We start from the raw sequence: 22,128 nt of genomic DNA, 5'->3' as shown, positions 1-22,128 counted from the left end.
AAAGGAAGACCGAAGTCCACCCACTACTTGAATGAGATGGATTCACGTGAGATGCGTGGTCCTCGCCGGTGCACTATATGTGGACGCGAGGGACATAGCCGCAGTCGATGTCCTCAGCGCGCAGGTCCAAGCTCCGCTGGAGGTCATTAGTGGTTAAGCTTTTCAATGTAACTTTGTTATGACCTACTTCACAATTATATGTTACTTTTTATGTAATATCGTCATGTATTTTAACCTAGTTAACAATTTATAATAAATAAAGTTTTTAATCTCGTTATGATAAATAAAGTTTTCAACCTAATTAACATTTTTTAAAGTTACACGGGAACAAAGCTAAATATGTCATAATAATAATTACTGAACAGAATCATCTAAACATGTCATAATAATAATACTGAATACAAATGTCGAATACAACTATGAATACAACCCTGAATCAACCATCAACTACAATAGACTACTTCCTCGGCGCCTTCTTCGAATACAAGGATGGGGTGTATTTGTCCGAAGGCGCAGTCTGTGTTCGTAAGTTATACGGATGACTCTGAGACACACCGGCGTCCAGCCCACTGCAGACGTCAGGACCACTGCCTAAATCTGTCATGCTCACAGTACCAGTGTCATACAAACCGCTGCCACTCATCCCCGGAGCACTCGCTCCACCAAGATCATACCAGTGCTCCAAGTCGGACCCCAAGCCTCCCTCTTCCTGCTGCGGGTACTCATTCAAATCAAACAACTGGCCACGTGGTGGTGCGGATGGACCGAGTGGATCTACATGACCGGTCGAGTGATCAAAGTCGAAGTCACTAGCATGACCTGAAGTGGCGCGACGACCACCAGAATGATGAGATGTAGCAGGCCCTTCCTGCGGTTGCATCGGGCCGAGAAAATCTGTATCTCTTAGGACCTCAGAGAAGCTGGTGGTGTCCAATCCACCCAACGGACTAAAGTGACCCTTGGCTGGAATTACCAGATGTGGTATGTAGGGCCCAGGTGCCTGAGGCGGCTGTGATTTCGGTATATATGCTGCCTGTTGCTGATATGCCGGCCACTGCTGGGCATATGCTGGATCCTGAAACTGCTGGACATATGCCGGGTCCTGAAACTGCTGAACATATGCAGGGTCCTGAAACTGATGGGCATATGCCGGGTCCTAAAACTGATGGCGATATGCCGGCATCTGAAGCTGGTGCTCATACGCCGGGACCTGATAGTGGTGCTCATATGCCGGCACCTAATTAACAATTAAATACAATTAATAGTAATTACTGATAACTATTTATAAACCTAATAACCATAATACTAGGAATTAAAAACAATACCTGTTCCTGTTGCTCATGCGGCGGGACTCCCTGGTGAGAGCCAGCTGGTTCTTCCTGTTGCTGCTGTGGTTCATTGGCGCCAATCTCTTCGCCTGGAACTTTATCTGACAGCCGCAGGTGAATCCCATACTGATGGTTGTACCAGTCGTAGTACACTGGGAGAGGATGGAAGTCAATAATCTCCTCGCCTAGCTGCAATGTGTTATAGCAGTCAAATGTCCATCTGTTAACCCATTGACTGTAAATCTGTCCCCAGTCATGGTTCTGTGCTCCTGTCAGCGGCTTGCAGTGATCACGACCAAGGTTGAACGCGGGGCCTGGTGGTAGCTGCTGCATCCCGAACTGTCACGTGCCATTCTATGCACTCGAAAGACACTAGAGGCGACTGGGTGGAGCACATAATCATATGGGGAGCGAGGCCATCCGGAATCCCCACTCCCATATATGGCCGCCATATGAACTGCATAATAGTTACCAAGAGGTCGATTAGAAAAACTATTCTTCTGAATAAAAACATTGGACATTAATGGTACAACTTACGTCGTCAACTCCCATGTCGTCGAGACCTTGCCTAAAATGCGCAGTAGACCACCGTATATATCTCGTATGTCGGCGCCAATGACTCCACCTAACGAAAACATAATAACATTATTAATAAGAAGAACAAAATAATAATAATAATAATAATAATAATAATAATAATAATAATAATAATAATAATAATAATAATAATAATAATAACAACAACAACAACATGAATAAGTTTAATAATAATAATAACAACCACGCTAAAAACCAATACCGTCGCGCTAGTGGAACACTAATATTGCCGAGTTGATCGCGGGGTATAGGTGCCAGGAACGGCATACGCTCCCACGCCCAAACAAAAAGCAGTATCAGTGGGCCATCCATTTCTTTGCAGTTGTATCGTGAGGCACGACACAACGATCTGTATAGGTGTGTCAGACTGGCTGCTCCCCCACTATACTCTGAAATCCGGTGGAAATCCCTAAGTAGCGGTAGAAACTTCGAGTTCAGTGAAACGGTCGACTTATCCGGAAACACAATTGTACCCAGTACGCAGAAAATGTGCGCTCCGATGTACCGCTCGAGAGACTCCTGAGTATCACACGGCTCGGTGTCTCTGCACCGCCGGACCCAAGCAATATTAACCTTTCCCAACACGTGATCATCCGGACCGGGCTCTCGAGCAAAGCACGCAATGCAGTTCTCCACCAAAAACTGGTGGCTGCTATCTGATTTACCCGTAACAGCCTCCCCATTAATCGGGAGACCAAGAATATAGCTCACATCTTCCAGCGTCACCGTCACTTCACCGACCGGAAGATGAAACGTGTGAGTCTCCGGCCTCCAGCGTTCCACCAAAGCACTCAGTAGTGCAGAATGACCTCTCATTTCGCCTACTCGCGAAACGTGTTAAAAACCAGTCAATGCCAATGTCGCTGCAGCTACCTCATTCAACGTATCTGGCGGATCCAGTTTTCTAGACAACAAATTTCTGATAGCCTACAAAAAAAATGATAATTATTAAATTCTAAATAATACCGGTTAAAACATAATAATAATAAATTGTTAAAAAATCATGAATATTTATCTATTATTTATTAAACAGTATTATTAATTATTAAAAATTAATAATAACTTATTCTCACTATCATAACCAGTATTATAAAATAATTATAATAACACTCTAATTATAATATTAGTTATCCAAATATAACAATAATAACAATAATAATAACCATTTATTATAATAACTATAACCTACAAGGTTTGTTATTAACATACAGTATTAATTATTGTTACAAAATATGAAAAAAAACATTTATTATAATATCTATAATAATAATTTTTTTCTACGTAAACATTATTAACAAAACCGTTTACTGTTGACAGTATTATTATCATTATTATTACTATCATAAAAAATAATAATAAATCACTAAAAAATAATAATAAATTATTACACATTATTCTTTTTAAAAATTATTAATAAATTATTTTCATTAATAGATCTACTATTATAATAATAATAATAATAATAATAATAATAATAATAATAATAATAAAGAGATTAATTTGTCTATTAATATTAATAATAATAATAATAATAATAATAATATAATATAATAACAGCATTAAAAAATTTAAAACGTAACGCAAAATTAATAATAATAATAATAATAATAATAATAATAATAATAATAAAAAAGAGATTAATTTGCCTAATAATAATAATAATAATAATAATAATAATAATAATAATAATAATAATAATAATAGTCTTAAAAAATTTAAACCGTAACGCAAAATTAATAATAACATAATATTAATTATAATAATATTAATAACCTCAATACTACTAATTACAACATAAATAAATAAAATTCAAATAAATTTATATATTTATTGTTAAATATTATAAAAATTTATTTACAAATTGGGGATGATCCAAATACTCAATAATATGATCTTCTGGTTTGGTATAGTCACGCACAATTTTTTTCCTATACCATGTAGTTCTTCTTCTTCACCAAGCTCTTTCACAGCTTCTTCACTCTCCCTCAACTAGTTTTACTTAACTAGTTTTGCTTCAGTAACTATATTTCTACTTCAATCTGCGTTTCTCACTTATAAGACCCAGCTGAACCCCCTCCCAGAACACGTGGCACGCATGCAGGTAGGGAGCCTGCAAAACGCACCCTGCGTTTGGCTTTGGTTCACTGACAAACGCATTCTGCGTTTTGCTCAGTTCGAAGTTGGTCAAGCCTTGGTCCTGTCGGCATGTAGGACACGTTTCAATTTCTTGTTCCATTTCCTCGCCAATCGCAGCCTGCGTTTTGCAGGGCTTGCAATTTTCTGTTTCTAATATCTGCAAAACGTTACCTGCATTTTGCAGGTCTCTGATCTTCACAGGTCCACATTTATGAACATCACACCATGCATCCATTTATCTGCACTTCACCATTCTGTTATCTATTTAGAAATTAATTTCTGTTAACTTGTTTCTTAAAAAATAGGAGGGTATTATTTCTTTTTAATAATTATCCAAAAATAACACATATTGAAAAGGATGATATATATATATATATATATATATATATATATATATATATATAACAATAATGAAAGAAAATAGAAAATAGAAAATAAAAAATAAAAAATAGAAGATGCTAGCTGTAAACAATGGTGCAAAGTAAAGAGCGAAAGGATTAGAAGAAAGGAATAGATAACATTGGTGCTACACTGCTATAATTTCACAAAAAACTTAAATTAAAATTAATTAAACTAGTAACAATAAACACACACATATGTCATTCATCTTAACTAATAACCCACTAATTTAAATTTGATTAAAGAAAGAAATAAAAGAAGGTTTGGTTTTCATGACAAAATTTTGACGAATAGCGAGAAAATAATGCTAAATCAGATATTGCAAGTTGAACTACATACAAGTTGGAATATGAAACTGACATACTGCTACACTTTCGTGCTAATCATGTTATGTTCACAAGAATAATTAAGGCTAGTGCATTGGCCAGTGCTATACTGCTACACTTTAAGTTGATAATAAAAACTTGAATAAGCAAACATAGTTTTAAGAGTTTTGATTAAAAAAATTATTGTTTTTACCAGCTATATTAAAAAATCAAACTAAACTAATGTAGCCTTGATAATCCATTTTATAAATTGATGAGATACTATAATATCCCATCGACCTTTATGAGAACTGCAATGATGGCGCTATCACCTTCATACCATCACGAAAAGTAGACGACGCCAGAAGAGAGACCGAGGAGGAGACGGCGATAGAGGAGAGCCCGAAGACACGGCGAAACCACGAGCTCCAATAAACCTTCGTCGAACGAAGACTTTTGGCGGTGACGGTGTCTGTTTGTTGATGACGACGTCAGTGTTAGCGATGAATGATTGCACTGATAAGGAAGAGGGTTGACGGTTGGGTCAGGGTCTTTGAGGCAGAGGGACTTGACATTGAGAGTGGAGAGTGCGGCGGCAAAAAATTTCTGGTAGTGGTGAAGGGATGGTGGTGGGGGCAGAGTTCTTCGTGGAGGGGGGCTTTGGGAGGGATGAGTTAGTTAGGGTTCATCATTTTCTTTTTTGAAGAGATAATGGGATCGAATTGGGGAGTTGGGGGAATTGAAAATGGAAGAAACGACACCGTTTAGGAGGGGACAGAGTTTTATTTTTTTTTTTGAAAAACAGTGATCATAGACCATTTTAGGCCACGGTAAAAAATTATGACCAAAGACCCTTTTAGGTTACTCTCTAAAACCGAGACCATAGACCCTTTTAGGTCACTCTTTCATAAAACTGTGACCATAAACCCTTTTAGGTTACCTCCCAAAACCATGACCATATATACCTTTAGATCACTCCTAAAAAGTCGTGACCATAAATTCTTTTAGGTCACTCCCAAAAACCGTTATCATAAACCACTTTAGGTCACCCCTAAAACCGTGATCATAGACCCCTTTAGGTCACTCTTTTGAAAAACCGTGACCGTAGATTCTTTTAGATCACCTCCCAAAACCGTGATCATACATACCTTTAGGTCACCCTTAAAAACTGTGACCATAGACCCCTTTAGGTCATCCCCAAAAACTGTGACCATAGACCCTTTTAGGTCACCCTTTTTTGAAAAATCGTGACCATAGACCCTTTTAGGTCACCTCTGAAAACCGTGACCATAGACCCCTTTAGGTCACCCCTAAAATCGTGACCATAGACCCTTTTAGGTTACCTCCATAAATTGTGACCATAGACCTCCTTTAGGTCACATTTTTTGAAAAATCGTGACCATGACCTTTTTAGGTCACTCCCGAAAACCGTGACCATAGATCCACTTTAGGTCACCCCTAAAACTGTGATCATAGACCCTTTTAGGCCACCCTTTTTATAAAACCGTGAACATAGGTATTCTATGGTCACCCTTTTTTAAAAAACCGTGACCATAGATTTTTTTGTCACGGTAAAAAACCGTGACCATAGACTCTCTATGGTCACGGTTTTTTATCGTGACAAAAAAAACTGTGGCCATAGACCCAAAATGTTGTAGTGTTCAATTTCGAACCAAATATTTAATAGACGAAGTGAGCATGTAAGAGATATTTTCAATGAATATTGAAACTCGCTACTAAATTTCATTTATCGAACTGTATATTGAGTTTGAACAATTTAAAATCGACCAAAATATTGAATGGAAAAATTACAATAGTGATAATGAAGAGGAGTTTGAAAGCAACTACGAAGTTATTGATTCGGGTGAAGATGAAGATCAAGCTGACGGTACTATGGAAGAAGATATGGCGGTAGTGGCAAATGTACTAACAAACTAGTATCCGTTTGATGAGCCATCTTTTATGCGTACATTAAATTTGGAGGTTATGCATACCCCAGAATTTTTTGAATATATGAATATAAGTATGTAATAAATATATTTGTATGATAGATTAATATTGTAGGTGATTTAATTATTGGGATAGTATAAAAAGGACTAAAAATTTGTCATTGTGTATATTATAGATCGATTAGTAACGTATGTAATATGTAAACTATAATTTATTGAATAATATTTGATTAGTTATTCATTTAGTTAAAGTATACGATAATCAACTGACTAGGTTTAGATAACTTTTTACTTAAATTTTAGATAATTACTTGATTAGGAATAAAAATATATTTTTATTTATATTAATTTATTAAATATATATAGTAGAGCTTCCTTCTTTGACGTACAATGAATTTATTGCGGGAATAGAATTCAGTTTCAGAGAGAGACTGTGATTACGGCGATGAAAAATTATACTATTTGCAGAGGTGTAGATTATCGGATATATGTATCAAAATTAATGACATTCTATGATAAATGTATACAATACGACGCAAATTGTGATTGACTAATCAGGGTTAGTCAGATACGTAGGAAGTACTGCTGAAAAATTAGAAAGTATAATGATAGAATGAGGTATTTGAAGTGTGTGAGATGCCTAGTAAATTGGAGTATGCAGTTGACTTACATTGTCAACTTTATAAAATTTTCTCTGTAATTTGTCTTCCTAAGTACAACCCTAAACTGGTGCAAGCATTCAGCCTCTAAGACATCGAAACTACTTATGTCACTTCTGTCACTGGAAGACTATTAGTTAGAAGACCAAGAATTATAATAATTTCTTTTAATGTGATAGCACATTCACCAACCAAAAAATAAAATGTAAGCATTCAGGGTGTCATATTTCGATTAGTGCGTTAAATATTGTCGATTAACATTGAATTACTCAAATATGAGAAACGTGATAAAAATCAATCTTCCGTTAACACTTCTCCACAATCGGATTGTACGAATCTAGCAACAATAAATAATTACACGTCAACATTCGTGAACCTACAAAACGTAGCCAAATTTCACATCAAACAAAGATATCCATGAAATTTTAATTATAATAAATATATTATGTCTAACCATATTTAATTAATTAATAAAATTTAAATATATCTCATTTTTATTAACACATAATTAATATAATATGATTTACAATAACAATTGTATCATTAATTATTTAAAATATAATAAATCTATCTTAAAAAAATTTCACAATTATATTTAACTTCTAACAATAATTAACAGAATTTAAATATATTTAAAATATGATTTTAATAATTATTATTATTAAATATTTTAAAAATATATTTTTAATATCTAAACCTATATATGTATTTATAATAATAATAATAATAATAATAATAATAATAATTAATTAATGACTTAACATAACTAACTAATTCTATAATTAAAAATTTTAAAAATATCTAAATTACTCTAATATCATTATAATAATACATAGCACTAAATTTTTAAAAAATAATAATAAATTATTAAATTAATCCAAATTTGGCGTTAATAATTAATTAACTAAATAACTTACACTAAATTCAATAATTCGTTAACTTGTTTATGTTCATGTTCACGTACGGCTAATAATATATATTAATTATTTAACTAATGTTATTATAATGATAACAATAATTATTGTTCCGGGGCTTATTTAGAACCGGACGGTGGTTGGGCTTGTTTGTGAGGCTCAAGCGCTGGAGGAGTGTGGTCTCCGACTTGGTTCACGTCTGGGAGTCGCCTCCGAGTTGTGTGTGTGAGAGAATGGGGGGTGGTACCTGCAAAGACACTCCGATGCCTAAGTCAGCATGGGGTTAAGCAGGTTTAGAATGTATTGGAACTTAGAGATACCTAAGGAGTGTCACGGTATTTATAGTGGTGATCCAATAACTACCGTTGGAGTAGTGCCACATTTTTAGGTGGATAACCGTCCCTTTATCTAGGGATTGTTGGGATATGACTTCTAGAAGTGGGTTGAGAGATTTTAGGGGCAGTTACTTATTTGAATAAGTGTTATCTGCCAGCTATCTCTTGAGCCCGACTTCTTTGGAAAGAAGTCTGTGTTGAGTCCGACCTCTTCTAAAGAGGTCGGTGAATAACGAAGGCCAATCTTTAGATTGGGCCTTTTGGTGTATTTGGACCTGGGCCTTAGTGTTGGGCCAGTGTATGAACAGTGCCCCTATTCGAGTTCAATCTCTTTTTCTTAAGAGTTGGATTCGAGTATTTGAACTCGGGCTTGTAGGCTCTGTATAATTGGTTTTAGCACATCTTGTTTAACCAAAGAATATTTCTTGTCCTAGTTTCATACAACTCGTTCAATTCGAGTTGTTTTGAGGATACGTGACTTGTTTTAATACAAATCACCTTTCTGAAACTTATTTTGATTTCTTACGACTTGTTTTGATACAAATCGTTTATTTCAAAACTCGTAATTATTTTTTAGTATAACCTCATCTAGCTCGTTCGATGCGAGTAGTTTTAAGGTCTTACGATTTGTTTCATTTCAAATCGTTTAATTAAAACGTGGCTATTTCTTGATCTAATTTCATACAACTCATTTAAATTCGAGCTGTTTTTTAGGACTTCACAACTTGTTTCAAGTACAAATTGTTTATTTTGAGTCCTTTTAAAGTATCAGATCATCTTTATAACCATCGGACTTCGTTGCTTTATCCATTATGCCCCTGCTCGAGGTCGAGCTTTATGAAGTCGGACTCGAGCAATCAAGCAGAAAGGATTTTTGAATGAAGCCTTTTTTTGTTGAACTCATTCATTCTGAGTTTTCTAGATGACTTGTTTTTTATGCAAGTCACTTTTTTGAAGCACAACTCGTTATATATCAAGTTGTTTTGCACGATTTGTTTTAATACAAATTGCTTAGATCATATGGTTATTTTTTACTCGATTTTGTTCAACTCATGAGTTTGAGTTGTTTTTAAATTATCAAGCCGTATTATAACCATTGGACACCAATTTGTACCTCGTCGCTTTATCCGAGCGACCATTGAAAAGGTCAGCTCGTGATTTGTGTGCTTTGTCGAGCATAAATTGGCGCCTTAGGTGAAGGGATTATATGCTTATTCCCTCCCCTTTCTAGTTTTACAAGGTTATCATCCTTGTGTATGATACAACTTGTTTTATCCAAGTTGTTTTGGAGGATAGTTTTTACGTTTCGATTTTGGTCAAAAACGTTTACAATCTTTCCTTTTTAACTCGTTTCTATACGAGTCATTTGGTTGAAGTGATTCATTTTGATACAAATCACTTTTTAATGCTTTGCTTTAATGATTTGTTTTGATACAAATCACTTTTAAAGCTTTACTTTTAAATAGACACGACTTGTGCTTGACACAATTTCGTTGAAAGTATGGTTGACTGGCATAACTCGTTTAATCCGAGTTATCCTTATGTTGTTGTGAATACTAGAACGAGTTTTCTTGGAACAACTTGTTTTTGTGAAATTGTTCCATTTTATACGACTAGGTCGTTTATTTTTAGAACTTGTAGAAATGAGATCGTGGGCTTGAGATTTTGTACGATCCATTTGTTATCCGTGTGGATCGAGTTGTTAGATCGTATTTATGCCTCGAGGGGCATATTTAGTTAAGCTACTTTTGCGACTTGTTCTAAACACAACTTTTTCAACCCGTTTGGCCCGAGCTGTTTCGAGGTGTTTTCTTTCCAACTCGCATATGTAACTTCTTTCCACCAATTGGTTCCTCGTCGCTTCATCCAGGCGATTTCTATATGATCGGCCCGTGATTTTCGCAATTTATCGAGCTTCAATTGGTGTGTGTTAATTGTAGAAAATCAATTTCCATAAGAAATTGTGGTATCTCCTTATATTGGAGGTGTGTCGTGACCTTGGCAGTTTTTCACCTTTGAAGTTAGACACTTTATAGTAGCCCTTTTCTAAGATTTCAGTAATCTTAGAAAAAACCTTTTTGATCTTTGTCTTGAAAAATTTTTTTCTTGGCTGACTGTCCCTTTCTTTAAGTTTAGTTTTCCTTAACAACTCGGGATAGCCTTTTGCCTTAGTGCTTTCAATAGGTTTCCTGATCTCTTTTTGGTATTCCTTATACTCAATTTTTGATTTATTGAGCTCTTATGATTTAGGTTATTTTTGTGATGCGTTTCCTTGTTTCTCGGTTTTTCCGACTTGTAAGTCAGATAATTTTCGAGTTTATTACGATCGACTTTTATAACCTCTTTACACCGACTTGTACCTCGTCGTTTTATCCTGACAACCATCTAGGTCGGTTCATGGGATTTTCACGCTTTGTCGAGCTTAAGTCGGCGTGTTTCGTAGAAAGAAAGAAAAACGAGAAGGAATTTATAAGAGATCAAAGATATTTATTTATTTGCGAAGGTACTTTTACTGCTACTAAGGGTTTTTCACTATCTATGATCCCTTAGTCTCTACTGTGATGCCTCGTTAAAAACCCTCCTTCAGAAAAAACCCTTTTCTTTTGGGAAAAAATCATGAAGTTGGGAAAAGAGTACATCAGGGAGTAGAGTTCGCTTTTAACTATAGTACCTTTTCATGTTACAAGCATGCCACGACCTTGGTAACTCGGTGCCATTTAAGTCGGTCACCTTATAATAACATTTTCCTAAGATCTCAGTAATCTTGTAGGGTCCTATCCTTTTTGTTGTCAGCTTTCATTCGCCCGAACTCAGTAGCCTGATATTTTTTCTTATCAAGATGAGGTCTTTTGCGGCGAATCTCGTAGCCATCCTTTGTCTCAAGAGCTCTTTCTTTATTTGAGCTTGCTTTCAGATTTCTGGAAGGGGGTCACGTTCTTCTTTCGTGCTCTAGCATCATTGTAGAATGTTGTCTTTGGTTAATAATTTTTGACCTGGCTCTCATAATAAGCCAGTGTCCCTACTCGAGGTCGAGCTTCATAAAGTTAGACTCGAGTATTCAGTCATGCCATTCTTGAATCTTACTATTTGTTGCTATGTGACTTTTACAAGTTATTTTGGACTCTCTTTTTGGGAGGTCGGATAACTTGTTTTATACTTGTTGTGTCAACTTAGTAAGGTCGGATACTTATCTCTTGGCTTGAGGAGGCTTTCTTATAAATCGCCATTCTTTTTCAATTTGTTTTAAACAAATTGTTGTGAGGTCAGGTTTACGTCCTCTTCGTGTTGATGTTTGATTATGATCACGCTGTCCTTAAGTTATTTGTGCAATTCGTTTTAGGTTTGCCCCTTGCCAGCTTGATTTAGTACAAGTGGCTTAATGAGGTCGGACCACGATTCACATTTATAACTTCTTACACCACTTTGAATCTCGTCACTTCAAGCCAAAAAAAGTGTGCATTAAGGAGTAAGGTGCGCTTTCTAGCTGTAGTATCTCTTTGTTGTAGACATGGCACAATCTAGGTAGATTGTTGTCGAGTAGGTCGAGTATGTTGTAGTAGTTCTTTTTCAAGTCTTAAGTGACTTTGTTGGGATATTTTCATTTTGGTGTTGGCTTTTCTTCGTCCGATTTTGGCCCGATGTCATTTTGGATCAAGACGAGGTTGTCAGTTGAGAAATTTCTTCGTATGACCTTCTCATGGCCATTTATGCTTGGGATCTGGTTCTCGAAGTCGTACCTCAAGAAAGAGGTCGGACTTTTCTTTGTAAGCTCTAAGCCTATCCGACCTTGTTGTAAAGTTGGACCTTTAAAAGAGGTCGGACTTTTCTTTGTGGGCCCTAAAAGAGGTCGGATTTTCCTTTATAAATTCAGAGATTTTGACCTCATTGTGGTCTGACCTTTAAAAGAGGTCGGAATTTCTTCATAAGCTCTAAAAGAAGTCGGATTTTTATTTGTAGGCTTGAATCCTCAGAAGAGGTCAAATTATCTTCATAAGCTTGGATCCTTAGAAGAGGTCGGATTTTTCTTTCTAAGCTTGGAAAGAGGTCGGACTTTCTTTCTAAGCTTGGAGTTTTTCGACCCCATTTTAGACTCTGATCTTTAAAAGAAGTCGGAATCTCTTTCTGGTGTTCTTCGAGGTTTTCGACCTTATTGTAGAGTTGATCGTGAAAGAGGTCGGATTTTTTACAGACTCCAAAAAGAGGTCGGATTTTTCCCTTGTCGGCTCTAAAGAGGTCGGATTCTTCTGAGTAATGAGGTGTTAGACCTCATTTGTAGAGTCTAACCTTTAAAAGAGGTCGGACTTTCTTCGTGAGATCTAAAAGAAGTCGGATTTTTCTTTATTAGTCTGGATGTTTTTGACCTTATTGTAGAGTCTGACCTTTAAAAGAGGTCGGGATTTTCCTTCATAAACTTTGCAAGAGGTCGGATTTTCTTTGTGAGCTCCAAGCTTATCCGACCTTTGAAGAAAAGTCTAACCATCATCCCCTCCAATGAAGACTGGGCCTTTATCACCCCGACTTTCTTTTTTCTTTGGATCGGATTTCAGTTTTCTTCCTGGAAGACATCCATCTTTATTGGTGTGCAAACAACATCAAATTCTACCACAGGAATATTTCTTTCCATATTCATTGACAATGATGTAATTTGTGAGCAATCAACGAAAGATGTACCATGAGAATTTTTTGTGTTATTCACTGTTGTGATTGACATGTGAATCCACTGAAGAAAAAACTGGATTCATCACTCCGTTGTCGGATTGGGTTGCATTCAAATTGGCTGATGCTGTGTATTTGGAACATGCAACTGCTCCATTCCATGAGTGGGTATCATGGATTTTTTCGAGATTGTAAGTTGGCACAGATGTCATTGTCCATCTTATTTCACGAAGAGGTTGGGATTAGTCATGTTCCCTTTTCCTCTTTTTTTTTTTACGTAACTTCTTTTGCCAATTGAATTTTCTGAATTAAAAATTCTTTTATTCAATTGGCTTTTGAGTTCATTTTTTTTTCACGTAACTTCTTTTGCCAATTGAATTTTCTGAATTGAAAATTCTTTTATTCAATTGGCTTCCGAGTTCGTCTTTTTTTTTTCACGTAACTTCTTTTGCCAATTGAATTTTCTGAATTGAAAATTCTTTTATTCAATTAGCTTTCGAGTTCGTCTTTTTTTTTTCTCACGTAACTTCTTTTGCCAATTGAATTTTCTGAATTGAAAATTCTTTTATTCAATTGGCTTTCGAGTTTGTCTTGGTTTGCTTTCTACAATGGCCTTGGGACGGTGTTTTCTTCTCTTTTAATCCAATTTAACTGTAGAAGTAGAATCATCATTCCTATTTGATATCCTCTTCCCATTGGGAGAAGTTTTTACGGGATTTCTGGTATCCATAGAAACTGTATTCCAGCTTCTTTTTAACATGCTTGCATCTTATTCATGTCGAGTGGTTGTCTGACTATGTTGTTGATCATCCGCCATTATCAAGAGTTGAGCTCCAGGTCTCCGACAACGGCGCCAATGTTCCGGGGCTTACCTAGAACCGGACTGTGGTTGGGCTTGTTTGTGAGGTCCAAGCGCTGGAGGAGTGTGGTGTCCGACTTGGTTCACGTCTGGGAGCCGCCTCCGAGTTGTGTGTGTGAGAGAATGGGGGGTGGTACCTGTAAAGACACTCCGATGCCTAAGTCAGCATGGGGTTAAGCAGGTTTAGAATGTATTGGAACTTAGAGATACCTGAGGAGTGTCAGGGTATTTATAGTGGTGATCCAATAACCACCGTTGGAGTAGTGCCACCTTTTTAGGTGGATAACCGTCCCTTTATCTAGGGATTGTTGGGATATGACTTCTAGAAGTGGGTTGAGAGATTTTAGGGGCAGTTACTTATTTGAATAAGTGTTATCTGCCAGCTATCTCTTGAGCCCGACTTCTTTGGAAAGAAGTCTGTGTTGAGTCCGACCTCTTCTAAAGAGGTCGGTGAATAACGAAGGCCAATCTTTAAATTGGGCCTTTTGGTGTATTTGGACCTGGGCCTTAGTGTTGGGCCAGTGTATGAACAATTATTATATCCAAAAATTTAAAAATATAATTACAATACAATAAATATATTAATTAAATATCTACAAATAATTAATTATTAAACTTTAAAAATATCTAATTTTCATTACACGTTATAACTAATATATTTATAGTCACAGTTGACTCATCAATTGTTTAAAAATATTCAAAAAAAATTTATAATTCGATTTTAATAATTCTAATAATTATGACTAAATTCATTAAAAATATATTTTCTATTTCAGTAGTATTTAATAACTAAATAAAAAAGTATTTTTTAACAATTTTATAGATTATATTATTAACAAATATTAATTATCATTTAATTTTTAATATTGTCACTATTATTTTTAATAAATCAAAAAATTTATTAAAAATAACTTATATAATTAAAATGATTGAGAAAATTAACAATGTAAAACTCAGGACGATCAACTTCTTTTAATTTGGGTCTTTTAAGTATTATTAATTTTTTTACTACTACTGCTAGAAGAACACTTTAATAAAAGAAGATGAATCAAGAACAGAAAAGAAGAGAGAATATGGGTTGCTGGTTGTGTAGGTAATGAGTTGCAAAAGAGATGGATAAATATATATGTCACAGGTAGAGAGAGGAGGAGCTGTATGCGCGACATCTAGAAGGGTAATGCAAATTGGACGGTTTGATTTGTGTATTTTAATAAGTTCAATTATTCTTCTATTAAATTAGACCGTTTAATTTGTTAAACTTGACATCACAACCATATAAAATATAATTTCGTTATATTACCAACAGTATTTCTGTCAATTTCTGCTAACTCTTATTTATAATTGTGTTTAATGGAAGTATTTTTGTGGATGTGTCTAATAAAAATATCTTTTTTATGACTGAGTCTAATAGAAGTGTCTTTATAGATGTATTTTTTGGATGTATCTCTTTATACATATATTTAAAATATAATAATTAATTATTATTGACAATAAATTAACAGATAATTTATTGGTACCATAAAGGATATGGATGGAGAGGTGTTGGCTCAAGAGGAGAAGATTAATGAAAGGTGGAAGAACTACTTCTACGAGTTATTTAATGAGGGACAGAAGACTCTTCCGAGCCTTGGTCGATTATGCACAAGGGAAGAAGACCAAAACTTTGACTACTATCGAAGGATTCGAGACTTCGAGGTAAAAGAGGCTCTAAAGCAGATGAAAAATGGCAGGGCAGTAGGACCTGATAATATCCCGATTGAGGTTTGGAAGGGTCTTGGAGAAAAAGGCATCAACTGGTTAACCAAGCTTTTTAATGAGATTTTAAGGTCAAAGAAGATGCCTGATGAGTGGAGAAAGAGCACCTTGGTACCTATCTACAAGAATAAGGGGGATATACAAAGTTGCGGAAACTATAGAGGGATTAAACTTATGAGTCATACTATGAAGTTATGGGAAAGGGTGATAGAACGGAGGTTGAGAAAAGAGACACAAGTAACAGAGAACCAATTTGGATTTATGCCAGGCAGATCTACCACTGAAGCGATATACCTATTAAGAAGGATGATGGAGAGGTATCGTAGTAATAAAAGGGATCTACATATGGTGTTTATTGATTTGGAAAAAGCGTATGATAGGATACCAAGGGAAGTCTTATGGAAGGTTTTAGAAAAGAGGAGAGTAAGGATCGCATATATTCAGGCAATTAAAGACATGTATGATGGGGCCACAACTAGTGTGAAGACTTAAGGTGGTGTGACAGAAGAATTCCCTATTGGTATAGGATTACACCAGGGATCATCCTTAAGTCCATACCTTTTCACATTAATCTTGGAAGTACTCACAGAGCACATCCAAGAGCCTGTGCCATGGTGCATGCTTTTTGCCGATAATATCGTCCTTATGGGAAAGTCAAGGGAAGACCTAAATAAGAAGTTGGAGTTATGGAGAGAAGTTCTAGAAGTGTATGGTCTGCACATAAGCCGTAGCAAAACGGAATATATGGAATGTAAGTTCAGTCTGAGAAGGAAAAACCCCAATATAGAGGTGAAGATTAGAGAAAACATCCTACGAAAAGTTAAAAGTTTTAAGTATCTTGGGTGCATCATACAGGATAATGAAGAGATTGAATAGGATGTAAATCATAGGATCCAAGCAGGTTGGTCAAAATGGCAAAATGCGTCTGGTTTTATATGCAACAAAAAAGTGCCTTTAAAACTTAAAGGTAAATTATATTGCACCGCTATAAGACCGGCTATGCTGTATGGTACAGAGTGTTGGACGGCTAAAAAGGAGCACGACCATAAGCTGAGTGTGGTAGAGATGAAGATGTTGAGATGGATGAGTGGTCATACGCGATTGGATAAAATAAGGAATGAAGATATAAGGGAGAGAGTTGGAGTAGCACCCATTGTGGAAAAGATGGTTGAATTGCGTCTCAGGTGGTTTAGACATGTGAGAAGAAGACCGATAGAACATCCAGTCAGGAGGGTGGATGAGATAGAAGATGGACAAAGGGCGAAAGGCAAAGGAAAACCTAAGAAGACCATTCATGAGGTGGTCAAACGAGATCTACATGTAAACGGTCTCTCTGTAGACATGATACATGACAGAGCACAATATCGTTGTTTGATTCATGTAGCCGACCCCACTTAGTAGGACAAAACTTTGTTGTTGTTTTGTATACTTTTCCTAAAAAATATCTTATTATCCAATAGAGAAAGTATAGGGAGCCAATGATCTAAGCGTACAATGTGTACAATGAAGGTTTAGAAAGTATTAGAGATATTATTATTAGTGTTACATTGTTCTGTCAAGTTACGCTTTTGGGATGAGTGGTTTCAGGACATGGTATAAGAATTCCAGATCCGGAAGGTCAAGGGTTTGAATCTTGGTGAACCCAAAATTAGCTTTTTATAACATGAGATGTTTATTATCCCTGGTATCCAGATGGTTATCCCTGGTATCCGGATGGTTATTCTGCATAATATAAGTGATGTTCATTTGATTTATAAACTAAAGATTTAGCCCATTGTACACATTGTACACTTAGACCATTGGCTCCCTAGCACTACTCTATCCAATAACACCGCACTACACCACTCTAATTACTATTTTAAAATTAAAAAATGTAAACATGTCATCATGTCTTTCATTTTTACTAATGATTTTCGGTTTAAATTTGGAAATAAAATAAATTAATATAAAAAAATTAAAATCAAATTAGTTAATTTTTTTAGAGTATCTACTTTAATAAAAATGTTAAAACATCTTCCCACGAATTTATTTGTATTAAAAGTATAATTTATTTTTTTATTTACACTTTAAATAAAGATAATATTTTTATAATATATTAAAATTAAAATTTATAATTTATTATCTAATAATAAAAAAAATTCATACAAAGATGACTATAAAATCTTCATTAAAGTATTTATTTTTTTCATAAAAAAATTGAACAATATTGCAAAATATATATTTATATATATTTTCAAATTAGGGGGGGAAAAGTTTAGAATTGCTTACTCGCTCTGATGGCATTGCAAACAGTTGAAGTTTGAAGGTGGTAAAAGTAAAAGGGAACAAACTCACGATGACCAGTGGAGCATGGAACAACTTCTGTCCTACTGAGTCAAAAAGGAGGCAACAAAAATCACTTGAGTAGTTGAGTGCTGAATTTTTAAACCAACGGATAAGTCTATTCATGTGTACGAAAACCTTTTACAGTTAGCAGTTTTTCACTGCCAGTGTAAGCTGCTGTAACAACCAACTACCACGTGCTTTATGATCTTCTTAGTTTGTAGAACTTCAACAAACAAACTAGTAATCCTTCTTTCTCACTTGTTTGTGAGCTGGTTTAGTAAAGTATTCCTATGATCCTAGATAAATGATTTATTTTAATTAAAATATTTAATATTATATTACCAAACAATAAAAGTAGTTTCTTCTTAACGTTTCCTTTTGTGGATTTAAATTCAGAAACCTGAAAATTCGTGAGTACTGACCAAACCACACCCTCTACAGTCTTCCATGTCCATGGTTTCCAAATTAGACCGTTGCAAGTAAAACACACACAAGAGACAGCAATCAATAAAGCCCCAAACATTTTAAAACCCCGAAAAGGACAGAAGTAAGAGAAAGGGGGGCAGATAAGTAATTTCACGAAAAGAACAGGAGCAAGGGGATCAAATGCCACGTATTCCAATTTCTACTTCCAGGCTCCAGCTGTGGCCAAATCATATTTGTCCCCTCTCGTCCTTCTTTCTCACATGGCTTTCTATAACTCAACCATAGTTATTTGTTAACTCAAGGTTTTTTTTCCTTCTTTACTTTGGTGGGAATTTATAGGAAACTAGGAAGTGAAAATGTTTAAGTCCATACATATGTGAATGTTTAAAGGGTGCTACTCTGGCATTTTTAATCACCAATTCTTGCCATTCATAACACTTAAATCATAAACTACGACATGTGGACAATTAACCCATACGAGATGATTAATCAAATCACATATCAATTATCATACGGAGACAAACTTAAACCAAATTATGAACAGGTGCTTAATTCAAGCTTTTTTAAGTTCTAAAAATCTAACGAAAATCAATTTTTGTGTCTGGACAAATACATATAAGACAAAATGGTTTTGTAAATTATAACATAAGAATTTTTTTATTTATTATATTTTTAATTATTTTATGATAATAAATTAATATAGAAAACAAGTAATTATGATTTTATATCTGTATGTAAGAATTATGCCAAATGTGGTTATTCTTCTCTTAACCATGGTTAGACCCCACTACTCTGAACCCTTCTTTTAACTCCTCACCCACTCCCACACTCTCCACTTACTCACTCACACTCCCCACTCTCACTCTGTCAAAATGGCTCACAACCGCCACCACCTCCTCCTCCTCCTTCTCGCCGTCTTCGCCGCCGCAGTCTCCGCCCACAACATCACAGCAATCCTCGAATCCGACCCTAACTACAGCCAGTTCAACAGCTACCTCTCTCAGACAAAACTCGCCGACGAGATCAACTCTCGCACCACCATCACCGTCCTCGCCATCCCAAACTCCGCATTCTCTTCCATCACACAGAACCACCCCTTACCAGTCATCAAGAACCTCCTCAGCCTCCTCGTCCTCCTCGACTACTTCGACCCCACCAAGCTCCACAAGATCACCGACGGCACCACCCTCACCACCACCCTCTACCAAACCACCGGCAACGCCGAGGGAAACATCGGATCCGTCAACATCACCGACATCCGCGGCGGCAAGGTCGCCTTCGGCTCCGCCGTTCCAGGCTCCAAGCTCGCCTCCACCTACACCAAATCAGTTAAACAGATTCCTTACAACATCTCCGTCCTCGAGATTAGTGCTCCGATAATCGCGCCAGGGATCTTAACCGCTCCAGCTCCGTCATCCTCCCTTAACATAACGGCGCTCCTCGAGAAAGCAGGTTGCAAGACGTTTGCCAGCTTGATCGTCTCTAACGGCGTCATTAAGACATTCCAGTCAACGGCTGATAAAGGTTTGACCATTTTTGCACCTTCCGATGAGGCATTCAAGGCAAAAGGCGTTCCCGATCTGAGCAAGCTCACCAACGCTGAGATCGTTTCGCTCTTACAGTACCACGCCGCCGCTAAGTACCTTCCTGTCGGTTCCTTGAAGACTTCCAAGGATGCCATTAGTACATTGGCCACTAACGGTGCTGGAAAGTACGATTTGACGGTTTCCGTTGCCGGAGATTCAGTTACATTGCACACCGGTGTTGATTCTTCTAGGGTTGCGGATACCGTGTTGGATTCCACTCCCCTTTCTATTTACACTGTAGACAGCGTTCTCCTTCCTACGGAGCTTTTCGGAAAGTCGCCGTCGCCGGCGCCTGCGCCAGAGCCTGCCAGTGCTCCGTCTCCAACTCCTGCATCAGCTCCGTCGCCGGCTGAGGCTCCTTCTCCTCTCCCAGCTTCGCCGCCAGCACCTGCCGGTGATGTTCCCGCTGGTGCTCCGTCGGACGCGCCATCGGCGGAGGCGGAGCGTAGCGGCACCTCCCCTAAGTCTGCTAGCGTGAGAGTTGAAGCTTCTTTTGCGGTTCTCACTTTTACAGTAGCTGCTTTGTGTGCGGTTGTTTTCCCCACTGTTTTCATGTCCTGATCTGTAATTTCACCTTTTTTGAGCTTTTTTTTCTTTTTCTTTTTTTTTCACTTTTATTTTACTCTGTTCCCTCGATGTGATTGGATTGGAGATTTTTTTTCTTAAATTTATTTTTTTGTTATAAATTACATTAGGCATGTGATGATGATGTGAACGTTACGCTGGTTTTAGTGTAATTTACTTTCTTTTTTACTTTATTAGATTAATTTATTTATTCTCTTTTCTTTATATTTTTTGATTATATGGATATGTGTGGGGACGTTGGGATGCGATTGGTGGGATTGAGTGGCACGGACACGTGGTGGAGTAGTGAGTGGGGTCAGTTGTGTCGAGCTTGTGCGATGAGGGACCACCGCATTTTGTTGGCTTGCAAGTTGCGTCATCATAGCTCATCAGAAGCACCCAGATCTGGTTTTTGTGGGACTGTGCGGCGAATGGTGTTTGTGTTTGGCTATGTAGATGATTAATGAAAGTTTTCTGTATGAAACTGGAAGTGCTTGATTATGAACGTTGCATCGAGAATTTTGCTGCTTGCATCTAATGGAAACTTTTACTGGGTCTGTTTTTCTTAGAACTATAAACTATAAAATATGAACTACTAGTAATCAAATATTATGTTAATGCTTCTTTTAGGAAGGATCCCACAGGAATAGTTTAAGAATTTTTATGGCATCAAACCAAACCATGACAAATGATTGGCATGGGGCAAACGTTCCATTTGACCAAAGAAATGAAAGAATCACAATTCACAAGCTGCCAAGAAGGTGATTTTTTATGCTTCTTGAATAGGTTTTGAATCTTGGTATAAATCCATAATGTTACTTCTTGTATTTCCACATTATTTGATGAGTTTGTACCATGCCATATTTGCCACCCAGAGAACACTTCAAAGCATCAAACCATCACAAATGAGATTGACATGGTGGAAAAGTTCCTAGTGCATTTGACCAAAGAAATGAAAGAATCACAAGCCGATAAGCAGATGATTTTGACGATGCTTCTTGAGTAGGTTTTGAATCTTGGTATAAAACTATAAATCCATAATGATATTTCTTGTATTTCCATATTATTTGATGAATTTGTACCGTGCCATATTTGCCACCAAGAGAACACTTCCAAGCTTTATTTAATTAACTTTTTCCGGAACCTGCGGAGTTGCAGTTAGACAGGGAGAGTGTTACGGGTCCTGGATTAGGCAAGTAGCCAAGTAAGTAAGCTCCACATAATACTGAAGTCATGAAACTCCAACTTAATATCTAGTCTTTTGGGTTGGGCTACTCTCTCCATAGGCTTGAGTCATAACTCATAACAATAACAATTGCTATTCTTATGAAAGGT

At 36.5% G+C, this 22,128-nt stretch overlaps 2 protein-coding genes across 2 annotated transcripts; one reads left to right on the top strand and one right to left on the bottom strand.

Annotated features, from left to right (window-relative positions):
- Positions 1-1,727: 1,727 nt before the first annotated feature.
- Positions 1,728-2,741, bottom strand: LOC112743108 (serine/threonine-protein phosphatase 7 long form homolog). Its single transcript, XM_025792330.1, has 2 exons — positions 2,128-2,741; positions 1,728-1,785 (listed from the first exon to the last, which is right to left on the bottom strand). Exons 1-2 carry the CDS (start codon positions 2,739-2,741, stop codon positions 1,728-1,730), a joined length of 672 nt encoding a protein of 223 aa, XP_025648115.1.
- Positions 2,742-19,401: 16,660 nt separating this feature from the next.
- LOC112743943 (fasciclin-like arabinogalactan protein 10) lies at positions 19,402-21,004 on the top strand. Its single transcript, XM_025793386.3, has one exon. It carries the CDS (start codon positions 19,516-19,518, stop codon positions 20,788-20,790), a length of 1,275 nt encoding a protein of 424 aa, XP_025649171.1. The 5' UTR covers positions 19,402-19,515; the 3' UTR covers positions 20,791-21,004.
- The last annotated feature ends 1,124 nt before the right edge of the window (positions 21,005-22,128 follow it).

Source organism: Arachis hypogaea, chromosome 14 (assembly GCF_003086295.3).
Source record: "Arachis hypogaea cultivar Tifrunner chromosome 14, arahy.Tifrunner.gnm2.J5K5, whole genome shotgun sequence".
NCBI classification, from domain to species: Eukaryota; Viridiplantae; Streptophyta; class Magnoliopsida; order Fabales; family Fabaceae; genus Arachis; species Arachis hypogaea.
The sequence above is the reverse complement of the archived record's forward strand: the minus strand, read 5'-3'. Positions and strand labels throughout refer to the sequence as shown.